General features: G+C 36.0%; 1 protein-coding gene across 2 annotated transcripts; it reads left to right on the forward strand.

Moving 5' to 3' along the window:
* The first annotated feature begins 1,018 nt into the window (after positions 1-1,018).
* Positions 1,019-4,560, forward strand: LOC143459675 (CAAX prenyl protease 1 homolog). 2 transcript variants are annotated; one of them, XM_076956905.1, is made up of 6 exons: positions 1,019-1,368; positions 1,695-1,841; positions 1,972-2,096; positions 2,204-2,323; positions 2,487-2,639; positions 4,141-4,560. In XM_076956905.1, the coding sequence occupies exons 3-6, from the start codon at positions 2,046-2,048 to the stop codon at positions 4,189-4,191; spliced, it is 375 nt and encodes a 124-aa protein (XP_076813020.1). In that variant the 5' UTR covers positions 1,019-1,368; positions 1,695-1,841; positions 1,972-2,045; the 3' UTR covers positions 4,192-4,560. The 2 variants fall into 2 exon arrangements, with proteins under 2 accessions (XP_076813020.1, XP_076813019.1); XM_076956904.1 differs by having other exon boundaries at positions 1,023-1,368; positions 2,010-2,096.
* Positions 4,561-19,080: the final 14,520 nt, after the last annotated feature.

Below are 19,080 nucleotides of genomic sequence, written 5' to 3' on the forward strand. Positions count from 1 at the left end.
AAAAGACCAAACTAGATGATCTAGATCGCCCCAAGACAATCAGCAGAAAACACAATCCGCCTGGAATGGAATGCGGCAGATTTTAAAATTTCTCTCTCTTTAAATCTTCTCTTTACTCTGCGTTTTGAGGCGAACTTGCTTTGTGTGGAATGAACGGATATTTTGCCGGATTCCAGTTGGCTGGAATGCATGACGTCAAGAAACAATGTTAATTGTGAAATCGTCCTTGCTTGAGTGCGAAAAAATGCCTTTCATAGAAACACTGGAACTGAAATGCTGAAACTCTAGAATCAGGACGTCATTATTGTCATGCTATCATAGTATGTCAAGCATGACGAATACAGGGATGAAGAAATGAAAGTCAAGAGTAAAGCATAAAATTTAATTTCCATAATGTAAATTTCTTATCAAATGTCATGACTTATCCCTTCTTTAAGCTGCCGGCAAACAATTTCTTGTCGGACGTTTTCTAACGACTGCGCTTCGTGTCACTTAATTGTATCGTTAATTCTTTGTGACGTGTTATAACTTATAGCTTATAAGCCCCATGTAGTATAATGAAGTATCAGTGAATCTAATGTCATTGCCCAATACATATTCGACATAAACTCGCCGATGAGTCGTTATCGATTAACAAACAACTTTTTTATTTTTTTAAATTTTTGATATCGTATTGCCCTAATATGGAACTATTCACTAAGAAATAGATTATGCATTACATTTGCGGCTTTTTTCGGTTCGTTGATTGTGCATATTGCACGTTGTTCGAGCATATATTCGTTCTGCTAGTATTGCAACTAGTTCACATAGTAATAGTTAGCGTAACAGTGTAGTTACTATAGTAATAGAATATTAATTAGTCTATCTTGTATTGGGGACGACGGAAAATGACGGCAGGAGTAATGGCAGTCTTGGCAAGTTACGGAAATCAGTGTTTCCTTTCCAAACTGTAAAATATATGAATTTAACACCCAAACCTTCTACATTTTTTAGGTCTAGTATACGTATGTGCACAACCAGAGGGTACCTTTGTACACTAGACACTAGCTACTCAAATCATGACGTCATCTGGTTGTGCGCTTTTACGCTAGACCCGGTATTTGTGCAAGCAAAATAACGTTTCTTGGTTTTGTACTTGCCACAACCAAGCTTAAATATAGGCTTGCTTATACACGTTTGAATTATACATGAGCCATATTGGTGAAAGATAGCCCACATTTTACTATTTTAAAAACTCTATTTCTGGTGCTGTAGGATTGCGATTTAAAGGTACCTGTATATGTATCATACATCATGGATTTGTTTAGTGCTGTTGTTGCTTTTTCATGGCTGGTATATTTCTGGGAAACCTACTTGTCAAAACGACAGGTTAGTCGGTAATATTTGTTTCTTATCATGTATAAGTTAAATGTTTCTTGTTGAATTTAAAAAAGAAGCGTGAGAATTGGTGAAAACAATCATTAAATAATGTGGAAAGTTAATAAACTTTCAAGTATAAAACTGGTTAGGCACAAAACGGCTGAAGTATGTATCGCCTTATGTTTAGAGTTTTTTGACTGGATTAACGAAGCATAACGATCATGGTATTCTCATAATTGTTGCACCAGCGCTGAAAATAAAATTTGCGGAAAGCTGGTGATATATTCTGTATATAACGTCTTGGAACGATTTGTAACTTCGCATATTTATGTCAGGATAACATCTACCATCAAGTCAAAGAAGTTCCAACAGAATTGAAATTCGTCATTGATGAGAAGACCTTTACCAAATCACGCACTTATGCTATTGATAAGAGTAGATATGGATTCTGGCATAGTTTATACTCATAGATAGAAACCACAGTAAGTGAATATAATGGTAAAATTAAATTTAATACAAAAATTTATTTTATTTCTGATATTCTTTAACACTTGTTTATGTGTAGCTATAACTTTCATTACCAATAATTTATACATGATGGTTATGTTTTAGTATCAGTTTCACAAAATCCTTTGTCTCATTGAATTCAGCTATTTCTCTGCCTCAATGGCTTGCCTCTGTTGTGGATGCTGTCGGGTTTACTCACTGCCAAGTTCGGCTTGAATGAAGAGTATGAGGTATTTTCTCCTTACCGCTTGTCTATGTTTCATGTTTTTCAATTTGCGCTACGTCTTTAATTCTCGTAAGATTGATGTGGAATTAAAATTAAAGTTTGTTGTTGCAGAAAACTCAGTCAATTGTCTTCACTTTTCTCGGATCCATAATAATAACCCTTGTTCTTGGTCTCCCTTGGTCCATTTACTACACATTTGTTATCGAAGAGAGTTATGGCTTCAACAAAATGGTCTGTGTTAGTTTCATAAAAATTCCTGATATAATCATACAATAAGCTACAGTAACTAAGATGTAACGTTCAATAAATCACTCTTCAATGTTTGACTTTATACTTGTAATTTTCATCTTTACGAAGCCTTGATGTACTATTCACATTTTACATCTTATTTTAGACACTTGGATTATTCTTCAAAGACACCCTGAAGAGGACATTGGTATCGCAGGCAATAATGATGCCGCTGACTGCTCTTATTATTTTCGTCATTGAAATTGGTGGCGATTACTTTTTTATATATGCTTGGTTGATAGTTTTCATGATATCAATGGTAAGTCGTCATATTTGCAACAATCTTCTTGTTGTGTTTTTGAATAGTTTAATTAGTTATTGCTACAAAACATGATATCTCAATTAATTCTCAATTGTATGATGACTGTCGTAATGATAATTAATGCTGCTTCATGTTTGGAGTTTGGAAAGCATTTTTATCTTCGCAAACATCAAATGATAAATCAATTACATTTTCAACTTAGGTGTAGGCCACATATTATTAACTTCGACCACTTGATGAAGAGTAAAATGCAGTCCATTCTGCAATCATGACTCAGCATTATTGCTCCATTTTAAAGATGGCGGCGATTTTCGGAATATTTTAGAATTTGATGTGAGCAGAATATTGCTTAGTTACGAATATTGGTCAACTATTTGTCTCGAGTAGAAGTGGAACCATATAAAACCGGCTGATACCTGGTGTTTGACCCGAGTGTGTAGGCTACTAATACTATCCAGACTTTGGCAAAGTTGTATTCAATAACTGCTTTTCCTGAGCCTCAGTGCCGCACTTACGGTTGATTCAAAGGTTGAATTAGTCTAAATTTGCACATTACTGTGTAATTACGCACGGCGGCCTGTGAAAATCTGCCTGTGAAAATCTTTGTGAGTATTTCTATCAGAGGCATCAGGTTTTAAAATATATTGGGTCATACTTTAAGACCAGATTTTGAAAAAAGGAGAGCTTCTTATTTCGTGAATTTTAAAAGCTGTTTTCAGTAACGAGTAACGAAGAAATTTCTCTACTTAAGTTTGAATAGATGCTCGAAGGTTCATGTACAAATATATAATATACGGCATTCAGTATGTTATAAGATTTATGATTGATGCCACCAATTTTAAGGCTTTTTTTAAATGTAAACAACCAATGTATAGTAATTTACAACAGATGGAAGTTCTAAATAAAATGTCACAACATCGCTTGCTACTAGTAGTATTTTGGTGCAATGTATTGCTAAAAGCAATGCAGTTTTGCACTCAGCAAGTGACGACTAACATGCGTTATTCATCATAGTAGCATTCGCTTGTTAATCGCAAACATAGATAAGCGTGGAGCCCTGCAGCGTTCTTACGTGACATTGCTGGGCTCGGTGCTTAACTGTGTTTGCGATTAACAAGCGAATGCTACTATGGTGAATAACACATGTTAATCGTCATTTGCTGAGTGCAAAACTAGAGAATGCAAGTAAGAAGTGACGTGATCGTTATCAGTGCTTTAATGCATTTGAGGGATGAAACAGCCAACACTTTAATGCGATAAAACAATTTAAAACAATTTAAACACAAAACAACACTTTAATGCGATAAAACAGTGGGTTGGTTATCTTAAATCGTTGTGTAAAATGCGGTAATTGCAAGAAGCTAATTCTAATCCACACTTTCATGTTAGAATTTTTACACTGCGGTAAATTAGTTAAATTTCGAGAAATTTTGCATTGTGAAATTGAAATTTCCTGAAACTGAAATATGATATCACCCCGGCCTTGATTTCATTTCAGGATTCGGGATTCAGGATCGATGAGGAAAAGTACAGCCGTACAGGAGGGTAGTTGCTTGGGCACTTTTTGAATTCGATGAAAGACAAAAAAACTTCAGCGATTTGTTTCATCTGATTCAACTGGAAAATTTATCCAAAGATTTTTTGATAAAAGTGGTTCAAAAGGAGGTAATTTAAATAAAGTTTTGCATGCATCACTTATTTCTTTGCATCATCATGCATCGTCAAGTTTTAACTTTTGAAAAAAATTAAAAATTGTATGAGGGTTAACATGTAGTGAGTAACCTTATGTTATGAGTCAATGTTGAAGAGTTTAAATTGAAAGTGTTTTTGTTTGCAAAAGGCCGTCCATGATAAAATATACTTTCCTAACATGTAAAGTGCCAACATGATTCAATTTTAATTATTTAGAAACTTGTTTGCAACTCCACGGATTGCATGCGACTTCTTGTGACATCACTCGTTTCTCGAATATCTGATGCTCCAGCTTGTAAAGCAAAACCAGGTGAAAGTGCGGTTAATAAATTAAAGTTTTTGACATGCGTTCATTTTTTATCAGTAACGGTCGACACTTCTCCGTACATGTTGGTTTTGTTAAAATAAATTTTGCTTGTAACTGACCCTGTATGACGTTTCATGGATTTGACCCTGCATAAAATTATAAGGTTATAAGCTCTGATATCAGCTTTATATTAAAATAAGTCAATTCTTTGCTAAACAGAATTATGGCAATATTGAGCTTTTGAACCAATAATATTTAATATACACCACTACATGGACCAGGATGGTAATGTTTAAGCAAATAGCGATACTAGCAACAGCAGCAGTAGATTTGACAAAATACTTTGTATGATGTAACAATGCGGTATGTTTGCTCTATAAATGAGTTTGTTTCAAAAAAATAGATTATGATGTCATACACATATCCTTATTGTCGCAGTATTGTGAGTTGTGACACTTGGAAATGAGTTGAAAGCATAATTTGTTTCCCTGCGTCTGTGTGTTCATGGCCCAGTGTGACCCAAGATAAGATCGTTATGTTTTCTGTCAGTAACAATTGGCTCGGACAGATTTCACTCAGAAAAAAAATTAGATGAAATTTTATTCAGGAGATGAACAGATGAAGTGCCAACTAAAATATTTTTTCAATTTGTTGTGGTTGCAGAGCAAAGTAATAACAGCAATAAATTAACATAATTATTAAAACAATTTTAGCTAAGGAATTATCACGCAATAAATTAGAATGCCTGCATTAGTGAGACCAAACAAACTACGCAGCAAAAGTTAAGTTTAAAGTGAAGATGAGCTTACAATCTTGCGATCTAGTTAAAAACAATTTTGTTTGCTCTATAACGCTACTTTCCCAAATACCAGAAAGTTGTCTTTTTCCTTACTTAATACAAAACAGAATTCCAGTAAAGAAAGTATTCCAACATTAACAATAGTAATAATATATAATAGCATAAGTGCGTGATTTGGTAAAGGTCTTCTCATCAATGACGAATTTCAATTCTGTTGGAACTTCTTTGACTTGATGGTAGATGTTATCCTGACATAAATATGCGAAGTTACAAATCGTTCCAAGACGTTATATACAGAATATATCACCAGCTTTCCGCAAATTTTATTTTCAGCGCTGGTGCAACAATTATGAGAATACCATGATCGTTATGCTTCGTTAATCCAGCCAAAAAACTCTAAACATAAGGCGATACATACTTCAGCCGTTTTGTGCCTAACCAGTTTTATACTTGAAAGTTTATTAACTTTCCACATTATTTAAAGATTGTTTTCACCAATTCCCACGCTTCTTTTTTAAATTCAACAAGAAACATTTAACTTATACATGATAAGAAACAAATATTACCGACTAACCTGTCGTTTTGACAAGTAGGTTTCCCAGAAATATACCAGCCATGAAAAAGCAACAACAGCACTAAACAAATCCATGATGTATGATACATATACAGGTACCTTTAAATCGCAATCCTACAGCACCGGCAATAGAGTTTTTAAAATAGTAAAATGTGGGCTATCTTTCACCAATATGGCTCATGTATAATTCAAACGTGTATAAGCAAGCCTATATTTAAGCTTGGTTGTGGCAAGCACAAAACCAAGAAACGTTATTTTGCTTGCACAAATACCGGGTCTAGCGTAAAGTAAAAGCGCACAACCAGATGACGTCATGATTTGAGTAGTTAGGGTCTAGTGTACAAAGGTACCCTCTGGTTGTGCACTTACGTATACTAGACCTAAAAAATGGTTCCACGACAATTAACCGTGGGAATATAACTGCGAACAAACTCACCGGGGACAACTGACCAGGGGACAACTGACCGTGACGTAAATTTACCTAGAACCAACTGACCTTAAATCATATATTTTGAATAAACAACAATGCTAATTTGCGTAAATAATTAAAATAAAATACGTAGCGGTTGATTTGTGTCGCCGGTCAGTTAACCACGACCAATTGTCGCCGGTGAGTTTGTTCACGGTCAATTGACGTGATCCCCTAAAAAATGTAGAAGGTTTGGGTTTTAAAATCATATATTTTACAGTTTGGAAAGGAAACACTGATTTCCGTAACTTGCCAGTACCGCCATTTCTCCTGCCGTCATTTTCCTTCGTTCCCAATACAAGATAGACTAATTAATATTCTATTACTATAGTAACTACACCATTACGCTAACTAACTATTACTATGTGAACTAGTTGCAATACTAGCAGAATCAACGTGCAATATGCTCAATCAACGAACCGAAAAAAGCCGCAAATGTAATGCATAATCTATTTCTTAGTGAATAGTTCCATATTAGGGCAATACGATATCAAAAATAAAAATAAATAAAAAAGTTGTTTGGTAATCGATAACGACTCATCGGCGAGTTTATGTCGAATATCTATTGGGCAATGACATTAGATTCACTGATACTTCATTATACTACATGTGGCTTATGTTATAAGCTATAAGTTATAACATGTCACAAAGAAATAACGATATAATTAAGTGACACGAAGCGCAGTCGTTTGAAAACGTCCGACAATAAATTGTTTGCCGGCAGCTTAACCCTATCCTAACCAGGCTCGCGAGTTTACTAAAAAACTAGGTGTGGCCGACCCCGCACACACATTTTCAATCGTTAATTACTAGAAAACTATACGTCGTAGACTGATCGGATTTTGACAGGTTAGTAGAAAAATCATCTGGCTTCCTGTATACATCATAATTGTAAAACTAAAGAAAGTGAATTTAGTGTAAATTAAGTATTTCTAAAAGTGACACATTTCTAGAAATTCTTCTTGTTATGCCGCGTCCCCGCTGTGCGGAAAACCAGCTGACCGCGAGAAGAGAACGAAAGAGAATAGTTAGTCGAGTTATTGGTGCGTAAATGAGTAATACGCTTCAATGCGGAGAGCAGAGGAAAATTATGAAAATATCGCAATATCTTAAAAATTACAAAATCCAACTTTATCAAACAAACATGGACAGATAGCTGAACATTTTTTAGGAAAAGTCACCAAATTTCAAGCTTCTACAGTAAACAATGCAACTGTACGCCACGTTTTGCTATGACAGTGTGCGGGAGAAGCCAAGCCTAGTTAGAATAGGGTTAAAGAAGGAATAAGTCATGACTAGGGCAACCAAAAGTCAATATGGTCAATTTTTTTTACCTGCTCAGAATGCTATGAAACAAGCACAAAACAAATTTCAGCTTTGTACGACGTGTGGTCTTCATCCCTGTATTCGTCATGCTTGACATACTCTGATAGCATGACAATAATGACGTCATGACTCCAGAGTTTCGGCATTTCAGTTCCAGTGTTTCTATGAAAGGCATTTTTTCGCACTCAAGCAAGGACGCTTTCTCAATTAACATTGTTTCTTGACGTCATGCATTCCAGCCAACTGGAATCCGGCAAAATATCCGTTCATTCCACACGAAGCAAGTTCGCCTCAATACGCAGAAAAAAGAGAAAATTTAAAGACAGAAATTTTGAAATCTGCCGCATTCCATTCCAAGCGGATTGTGTTTTCTGCTGATTGTCTCGGATCTCGATTTGGTCGCTTGACCCCTTAGCATGCGCATTGTTGAGAACAGATCAAGTGCAGCAGGTCAACTAGGATAGCGAGGCGGTTTGTAGAAGGTCAACGTCTTTTTAAGTTTAGACTATGTTTCAAGCGTATGTTTCCCATTTCCGTGGGATGGAAAATTGTACGAAATAAGCGAGATGTTCATTCACCTTACTGCAAATTGCACTTAAAAGCATTATTTTGTGAAATAGGCATCATTTTGCAGTGTATTGGCCTATTCTCTGTATAGGTCAGATCATGATACAGTTAGATACAACTTCGGTTTAACATGTTGCGCATTTAAAACGTAGTTTATTGTGTTAAATGCATTAAATACGGGCTCGGAACTGGATAATCGCTCAATTTGTTTTATCGCATAAAGGGCGCAAGTCCCAAACCATAGTCTTATCATTTGTAAAGATAATTTAATTAATACTTCGGTTTATCCCATAACGGTTTATTGCATAAGCCGCTTAATTGAATAAAAATTACGTTCATTTATTCGATTATTCAAAGTTTTTAAACGTTAAAATTAAAAATAACGCGCACTAGCAGCGCACACGCAATGCGTAAGCTTTGTGACTTGTACTGCGCTTTGTTACGAAACAATCAAACCAACGATTCTCAATTTAAGCATTAAGACGTGCCTGTCAATACACAGACATTAACATTTGCACTGTTTTAGTTTCATTTAAGCGTTGCGTTAAGATGATGCCGTAATATGTGAAGAAGTTTACGAAACGAACAAGTTGAAAAAGACGACAACAATAACCGGCGACACCAAAAATTAAGGAAGTTCTGCATATATTTCATACAATTCGCCAACGACTACAGTTTTAAGGGGCGGACATGGCCACATTTGTTCGTTTAAACACACAAATGCAAGAAAGCATGTTTTCATGTTTTGCGCGCTTGAATGAATGGTGATTATGAATCATGGTCCATACATTAGGCGCACCGGCGAAAAAAAAGGATTTAAATTGCGCGTTATGGTCCGTAAAATACGGTATGTGTAAAATAGACATGTATTTCAGTAATCGTTGCTGCTGATTTTGTTAGATCTGTTTCGTTTTATAAGTGGTAGGTTAGCATAACCAACAAGTCTAGAAACTTTATGAAAATCAAAAACTTGTAGCATGGCTGTAGTCGCAAATAACGTTGATTAGAAGTGTATTTTATTTTATTTTGTGGTTTTACAACAATCCTTGACACGGGGAATTCCCAAATATTTGAACCCATAACTTTTCCGCCTTACATTTTTTAAACTTCGGCGTTTGCATTTATTTATGAATGTCCGGACTTGAGGCTTATCAGGGAAACTCCCACAATTTAGTCATGAAATTTTAAATATCGTTTTCTTTTGTACTGATTGGTTGATACTATGGAGAATTGCATCCGAAAGTATTTAAACGTTTAAGAGCTATTTCTAGGTATTAATAGTATAGGTCTAGCAGGCTCTTTACTGAAACAACTTTTTTCTATGTGTAGGCTCTTGGGCAATAAAATTATCATAGGATTGTGTTTTACTATCAGCTATAGTTGCAGTGAGTTTCATGATGACACCTTCGAGACAATATTGTTACTTGGCAGTGATAACAATGGTGCCAGTTTGTGGATGGGAACTCGTAAACAGGATTTCAAATGAGATAAGTGACAATTTCTTGCTTACTAAATTGTAACTAAACCATTCTAGAATGCATATATTTTAAGCAATGGTTGCATGCAGTGGTGTTTAGTAACGAGGCTGACTACTTATGTAAATTTGTGGTACTTGGCTTTTTAAGTACTTTTGTTCATGGGTGTTTCTATTTTTAAGTAGTTTCTTTTGTATTTGGCTTGAAATGCTTAACACAACAGATGCTTTTGAGTAAAGGACTTTACCTGGAAATATGAAATGTTTTCTAACCTATGACATTTAATAATTCGCTTGTGCACTACTCGTGTGGGGTATTACACAATGAACATATCTGTCATAAAGACCGCATATGCTGGCGGTAATTGTTTAAAACTTTGAATATGAGCGAGGACGATAGATGGTTGATAAATTGTTTTGCTTCTGCTTTGATGGATGAGTTCTCATTTCTCAATTTGTGTGACTATGCTGTTAGTTGCTTGATTCTGTCTATACAAATTACTAACTTATAAAGTTCCTATTTTATTTATTATAACACAAAGGTTTTCACCTTTGGGCAAAGCTTGCTGAATGTTACATCGCGCTGTGTAACCAATGAGACAGTAAAAGGGGAAAATGAAGGTTGTAAATATCACATCGGTATTTATATGTGGCGCACTAGTTTAATCGAGGAAATTATCTGACGTCATTAAGGAGAACGCAAATTTGGTCAACAACTGAATTACGAGATTCTAAATTAACTTCCAAACAGCTCAAAACAACAGTCACAAACCCACCAATAAGATGTTGCACTTCAGTTGTTGAAAATAAATGTAAGTCTAGGAGTTCAGTTTTGATAAAGAACCGTGTGGCCTTTTTTAAACTATTACCCACTTGTTTTTCTCGCTTTATGTGAGAGGCATTTGTTAAGCTTATGAACAAATAACAATGTTATTGCTTTTGCTGTTGTATTTTATGTTTAAGAGATGGCAGCATACGCCATTAATAGTGTCGTACTTGTATCAAACCCAACAAAATATTGAAACCAGGACAAAGTGCAAAATGAATGTTGCACAGATAGATGTTTAAACTGGGTTGAATATTATACGATGCTCTGTTGTGAAGCACAGTCTTGGCAATCAATGGTCCCTTTTCATCGAGTGTAAGCATAATACGTTCGTACAACTCTTCGTCAGAGCGTTTACTCGCTTAGAGGTTATAACAACGTGGAGCGGTGTGAGTGGAAATAACCGACATAGAATACACGAACATTTCAGAATGTTTGAACGTTGGCAATGGGGGTTATATTCAATTAAAACTGAGCGTTTTAAAATCGGTGCATTTACAAATACTGTTATTATGCTACTGTATTGATCACCAGGCACACAATCCAGTTGGCATCAGGATGACGCTGTTCTTTGATTTGTTTGGAAAAAGCATAGTTTCGTTACTTGGTTGACCTGTAACAACTAGTTAAATAATGACATAAAAATGTCCCCTAAATTAGGAAAATTACCTTTTGATGCTCACAGCTTGGATTCATCAGCATCAGTTCAAGGTTTCAAGTTTAATGCAGCAAATTTTGCAATACCTTAAAAACATTAATACAAATAAACTTGCCATTGAGCCGTAAGTCTTCAACTTAACAGACGAACATGCTTAGAAATAAATTCCTCAGAAGTAGTTACAGCAGGTGTTGGGATACTTGTCATGTTGTTGCATCGTTAAGACTATTAAGATCTTTATCTTGTGTAAGTGAATAAAAACCTGCATTACCATTAACAGTTCAATCGGACAAAAATTCCCTAAATAGCAAATACTGCCGCTTGGCATTCCTTAAGAAACCTTTTGTGCGATTTACACGAACAAACATACTGCAACCTATAATGGCTTTAACAACGAAAGAGATTTTTGCAACTCCTAAATGTAGGCCTTTAATAGGACCCAAAACTGAGAGTTTCGTGTTCAACCCATCCATGTTTCTAGGAATCGTAATTTCCAATGTGATTATTGTGGATGATAATTTTTTTACTGCCATTAAGTTTTTTTGAATAGGTTTGAAAAACTTGCATGAGGGAGGTCTGATCCTAGAGCCTTAAAATGTGTGCAGTTTTTCAAAACTTAAGTGAAAGCACAAAGTAACCAAAACACAAGTTGCAGCATGCACTTCTGAGTGGGACGCAGGTCTATGATTTTCTATTTGTGATTATCATTTCATAAAAACATCCCTTTCTGTGATGCTTACCTGTGTATGCTAATTCTGTCTTGTGCATGTGATTGACAATTTAAAAAATAATATCCATTTTCTGTTTATGTTAATATGTTTTTCTTAGTATATCAATGTTCAGTTTCTATGTATGTTTATTGTCTTTTTTTCTTCCCTTTCCACTCTCTAATACCATACAACTCCCGTATTTCATCAAATCAGCTTCAATGTAAATCTCTGCTGATTTTTAAAACGCATCAGCTCTGCCTCATTCAGGTGGTTTATTTTCAACTTGTATAAAGTGAATACTTTACAAATCTCTTCAGTTTCTTCGGCCCAATAGATTAAAGAGGTGGGTGGCGCTGTCGTACAAGACATGATCATTTCAAATCCACTAGAACACGAACATCTTCAACTGTCATTGTGTAAAGATCAATTGCATTCTTACCATTGTTAGTGAAGCAAAAGACGCAAATGACAACGTTGTCCCACACTCAATCACATCACTGCTGACCTTCAATAAATAACTAACAACCGGTTATCTGCCTATAACGCAACTCAACCATGAATGAACGTCGAAAAATCCCAAACCTTGCACTAAATGACAACTACAACCACCAAACTACGCATGAGGCATTTCGACTATGAGTAAACATAGGAAAAGCCTGCACTAGATCACTAGATAGTAGGTAACCCTCCCCCTCCCCCGGAACAACTGACAAAACCAACTCTTGAACCAATCATTGTCCATGAAGCCCCTTTCAAGAGCGGACTTGAAAGGTTCATTTATCCTTTGTCTTGATGTGATTTAAACAATTGATGTTCAAATCCACCCCAACTCGAAAAAAGCCTTCCATGGAAAGCAAGCAATATTTGTAGAACTTGAAACGGTGAAATTTCACTGAGTCAGATGCCAAGTGTTCCAGTTGTTGTTCTTCGATTTGATTATTGGCCAAGTTTCAATTTGAAGCCAATGCCAGATTGCCATTGACACGTACCGAGATGCCATTGATTTTCATATTGTTGCAATTTCTCTGTTGTACACATGCCGGAGATGTTATTTTATTTCTATCTCTTATCCTGTCAATGAAATTTGTGAAACTATTGTACACTGTACTTAATGAGATGCTGATCAAATTTTCTTTTCTTTTGTGGCAATGTTTAAAAAAAAGGAAAAAATATGAAAGTTGTAAAGAAGCAAAGAGAAAAAATCAAATGAAAAAAAATGACTAAAAAAAATTAGAAAAACATTGTATCATGTAAGTCTTTTTATGACCATTCTAATTCGTGTGTATTGTTTATTATCGTAAGCTTTTCCTGTGGTCCACTTGGTCTAGACATAAAATTGAGTTTGTGCATAAGTCTTTGCAATTTTTATGGTTCTGTTTTTCACCTCCACTCAGCAAGTTGAAAATAATTAGATAAAGGTGTTAATAGAAAATTGGAAATGATTAAATTACTAGCAATCCAAAATAATAATGAATATACGCTCCAACTTCTCAAGTAGATGAAATAACGAAGATTTTCCTTTAACTTCCCGCTAAGAACTCTAGGTAAAACTTAACCACTTATCGATTACAATGCAACCATAGGTTAAAAGCTTGCAATTAAGCATTTTTTCCTGGTGTTTGATACAAGGACTCATTCTGATATAACTCTTTGTTATCATGCTTATTGTAGCAACATATTACAACCCAAAGCTTTCTGCAACTACGGCTCTGGATTTAATCAAGTCCTAATATCAAGGCCTCAAATCAACGATAACCACAATGTATTGCAACAGTTATAATTTTTTTGTTGTAAGTGCCAAAGTGCACAATAAACCCGCAAAATTTTGCGATTACCGACCCTGTCTACAATACAAAATATAAAATCTCATTAATACAAAATAAAATCATCCCAATCAATCAATAAGAAAAGAACAAGAAAAAATGCCACTTCAACTTTATGCTGGTCTGTAGCTCCCATCACTAACTAAAAAAAGTTGGTCAAAAAAGTTTCAATTTTATTTGTCTGCTATCTGTTGTTATAGGTCATTCCAAGAAACACTTTTTTGTGTTAGGCCACTTCGTAGGTTGGAAAACCGTTCTTGTGATCTGTCTTTGTGATAAATAAGCCATGTGTTTGCCTTTAAGAAAGTCTATTTATATTCGTAGGAAGACGTAATGCAAAACCAATGAAAGGTTGTGTGACGTTCTTTATATGCCCTTGCGCCATCATTGAGAGAATTTAAGCTGGTCATGTGTGTAAATTCGCTAGATTCAATACTATTATGTTTGGTAACAAAAGAAAGTATCCAAATGAAATATTTGCAACCAATTTAGTCATAACTTACTTTGCATTGCTGGTTGTGTTTAATTGTTTCAGACATAATTTTAAAAGTTTGTTTCTAACCTGTTAATGTTTTCCCTGTTATACGATTGGTTGTTGGAATAGAACTAGAGTTGCTTGCCTTTTGTGGCGTAATAATGCTTGTGTATGACTTTCAGGGTTTCCCTTGTGATGCACAATACAGAATACCTGGATATTCTAGAATATTCTAGAATACTTAATTTCGAATCTATTCTGAAATTAAGCGGCAATTTTTTCCAAATAATAACGAACAAAAAGCAAAAATATTTGTACATTATTTTGAATTGTATTAGTATCACATGACAAACAGTATAACATATGCTAAATCAAGCATCATACGATTCATATTAAAGCATAGAGCCGTGTAGTTCTTGCCACCTGCACTACCAACAGTCTTAATACCATACTTTTCGGAGGTACCACATTTACACATCGAATCATAGAATTAATCAAGAAGCTGCTTGTTGCAATGTAGGATATTTAGTGCTTCTAAGTGACTTTCGTTAAGTCGAGATCTCAGGACGGTTGCAGTTAGCCATGCGCTGCAGAAGCACCTTTCTGATGCTGCATATGATGCTGGCAGCGAAAGGTATTTCTGGCAAATATTATGCAACATAGGGAATTCTTTTTTTTAAGTTCCAATACTCCAAGACGTCTGTTTTATTGGAGTTATCTTTTAGGTAGGTTGAAACCTGATTAGTTACAATAGTGTCAATGTCAGCTCCTTCATCATCTGCATCTTCTTGGTTGCTTTGTTGCACCTCCATTCCTATATTAAACAAGTTTTCCATCATGGAAACAGAACTGGTGGTGCTGTCGCCAACAGGAATGGGATTACGGGGTGGTGCTATCACTGCTATGGTTGTGTCAGAAATCATTTCTGATTTTAAATGCAGGCGAACCCTTGTAGCATGATGCGGTTTAAAATACTTTACTACGTGCATAGAATGTGATAATTGGTGTGTGCTTAGAACTTAATGCTACGTTCGTGTACTAACATATAGCCCTTTGTTAATCCAAGCATCCGTTCATTACACTTGTGTGCAATTAATTGCCTACCAAAATCAAAATCAGGCTCAAACACTGCTTGGTGGTTGACATTAGCATTGAACAGTCAAAATATTGAATCTAGCATATCTACAATTCTACACCCGCCCACAGCACCTGTATAATATCATGGTATGAATGGCAGTTATGATACTTCGGTAGTTGCAGATGCATAAATGTTTGACATGAGGTGCATTTGCAACTACTATTATTATCCTACTGTATTTATCACCAGGCACACAATCCAGTTGGCATCAGGATGACCCGGTTCTTTGATTTGTTTGGAAATAGCATAGTTTCGTTACTTGGTTGACCTGTAACAACTAGTTAAATAATGACATAAAAATGTCCCCTAAATTAGGTAAATTACCTTCTGATGCTCGCAGCTTTGATTCATCAACATCAGTTCAAGGTTTGTCAAGTTTAATGCAGCAAATTTTGCAATACCTTAAAAACATTGATTCAAACAAACTAACCAGTGCTTGCCATTGAGCCGTAAGTCTTCAAATTTGGTCTCTCCAATATCTTGAAAGGGATGCACAAAAGAGAGATTGGTCGATAACTCTTTGGATCCTCTATCTGCTTCATTGGCTTTGGGATGTCAACCACAAGTGGTTTTCTCCAGATTTTCGGAAGCTTGAGTGTGTGTAAACAGGAAGACAGGAATTTGTTTAGCCAGGACTTTAAGGCAGCTCCGGCATGGATAATCAGCTCCGGGCAAATTGAATCAGGGCCTGGAGCTTTCCCAGACTTTAGCAGCTGGAGGGCTCTGGCAAACTCTTCTGGGATAAAATCTCCACAGATTGTTTCACCAGGAGGTGTAGGGATCCTCCAGAGCTCAGCCACCTCATTGTTAACAAGGTAGACTGATTTGTGATCTTTTGCTACAATCGCACACAGAAATTTCACGGTGCGTTGAATTTTGTCAGTAACCTACTTTTAAAGCAGAGGCACAGCTCTTGTCATTTTCCGTTGCCACAATAACCAAATCATGAAGATTAGATCCCTTTGGCGTCTTCCGGACACAAACTCCTCCACCACACTTGATGATCTGGTACATCTCTTGCGGAGGAGGAAGCACAGATCTCGTGACGTGGATCCGGTGACCTGAAAATAACAGTTCAGATCGTGACCATGCCACAGGCATGGTCTTGGTGAAGGTAAATCCATATCGGGCTTCAATAGTTTCAGTTGATGATAGGGTGGTGTTGCTAACATTGAAATTTTCGTACTCGTGTTCTGCCAAAAACCTGAAATAGGGAAAAAGGAAAGCTTTCTTTTATGAGCTGTTCTGAAGTCGAATAAATTCAACGCAAACCGAAAAATATTTTAACTAAAAATGCGTACATATTAAACCTGTGCATGCAATTACATTCATTTACGTGTCTCAGATGCTGAAAAATACTCACCTGACAGAGTAAAGTAAAGATATTTCCAGGACGTTTAATACTACAAAAATGAGCTATTGATCATAATTCATAACATAGTTACAACAAAATAGTTTAAAGATGAACTGCTACATCTACCTGGATTGTTTCTTTGAATCACTTAACCATTGTGGATTTACAATATGTAAGCCGCGAACAATTGCACACAGAAATTTAACATTGCGTCGAATTTCGTTAGTGACCAGGTGTGTGCAATCATACATGTCATCAGCAATGTGACCTCCCAGCTCTTTAACGATGTTTTTAATAACTTCATCAATCACACCTGTTAGTAGAATTCACAAAATAAATGGGTCCAAATTTCGGCAATAAAAATGCAGTTGCCATGTTAATAAAAATTGTATTAAGAATTATATTTACATTGTTGTAAGTTATGAGTAAGATACCTGTAAACATCACTTTTGGTTTAAGTCGCCTCGGGCGAAGTGACAAAGCCGCAGCATGAATTACCTCGTCTCTCTTTACTATATCATACAAACATGACATGTTTTTAGAAATTTTGTATGAAAATGGTGGTTCTAATTTAAACGTCTAAGGACATGAGAAACCGGATTGTACACTTCATATTATTGCAGTGGTCGTGAGCACATAATGGGAACATAAACATCACAGAATAACAACACAGAAGCCAAAACACATCACAACAATGCATCAAAACATAGACATATTTACTTCATGCCTGAATGAAACCTAAAAATTGTACGTTTTGAAGTTAGACCAAAAATGCATTAAAATGAATAATTTTTTAAAACTCCTGATCATAGTTGCATATAAGCCTTGACCATGAAATAAGTGTGAAATGTTTTTACAATAAATGAAAACTTAACATAAACAAAATTTTGTTTCATTCGTTAAATGTTTCAGAATAACAGAGAATATCTTTCATTCCATGTCTGGTAAGGCTTTACTCGCCTTTGCGAAAATTTTTAAATTTGCGAAAATTTTTTGAAATTTGTGTGCTTCACTTAGGTCCACGGCAGATAAAATAACGCTGTTGTTCTGTCGCTTTTGATCGGGCCAGTCTTTCGAACTGTGATAGATTTCTATGGCCTTCAAATAAGTTGCCTCGACAACTGAATATTTCTCGAGATTTTTATAGGCAGCTGCCAAATTGTGATACTGATAACACACACCTAAAACTCTGTACTCAACTGCTTGGTGCCTCAGACGTTCTCGAAGGAGAGTTATAGCTCGCTTGTAGGCTTTTCAACCGATGTATCAAAGAATCCCATTTCGTTGCATTCGTCGTCACTTTTCCACTCTCCTTTTGTCCCTGCAATGACGTAATAGGCAAGTGTATGGTATATGATGGTAATCACGTCAACCAGTCGCAAAATTGTATAAAGCTGTAACGAATATCGTTGACCTAATACCTGGTTGTGACCTTGGGGTATTTAATATTTTTGATCCGTTCCTTGAAAAGTTGAGTTTGATTGGATTGAGCCGTGTCTTTATAAGGTTTTAATGGACCTGTTACAGATTTTTTGTTGCCAGGTCCTTCTCCACCGCTTTCACGGCCCACTCAAAGCCAACAAGCCTCTTTTAACATAGTGAGATTGTATTTCAATATCAGATTAAAAGCACTCCACTCCGCTTTTGGGGCTTGACTTACGTTGCACACGTTTTACAATCGAAATGGTAAAATATAATAAAGCAACCAGGGCAGTTTTAAGTGAAAAGCCACCTTTTCTCGCCAGCTCACCTCTACCGCCTGAAGCCCATGCGGGAGACCAAACGAAAACAGGACACGTATGAATCTGTACTGGACCACATCGAAACACTTAAGCCGGTATAAACAACGTGAAAAAACAGTGGACATGCGAAATCAATAAAATCAGATCATCAAGAGAAATAACAAACTGATAACTTAAGCAAAAAAAAAGCGTGGGAAGATGCACGAAAAACAAACAAACAATAGTGCGAAATATTATTTCGCCACACACCCCCCCACGTTAAAATTCTTAGGTCTGGGTCAGCGGGACAAAATGATATATAAAACATTGAAACTGCTACTGAATACAATCTTAGATAAAATTCAAACGAAAACTGTGCGAAATGATTAAAAAGTGTTGAAACCGATTGATTGTGGTCCGGGTAAAATCGTGTCGGTCACCTCGTTTGGGTCGATCATTGATCGATCCGGTACCCAAGTCGGGAACAGCGTCCATTATTGTCCTATTTTCACTAATAGGGGCCGA

This window comes from Clavelina lepadiformis, chromosome 5 (genome assembly GCF_947623445.1).
Source record: "Clavelina lepadiformis chromosome 5, kaClaLepa1.1, whole genome shotgun sequence".
Classification (NCBI taxonomy): domain Eukaryota; kingdom Metazoa; phylum Chordata; class Ascidiacea; order Aplousobranchia; family Clavelinidae; genus Clavelina; species Clavelina lepadiformis.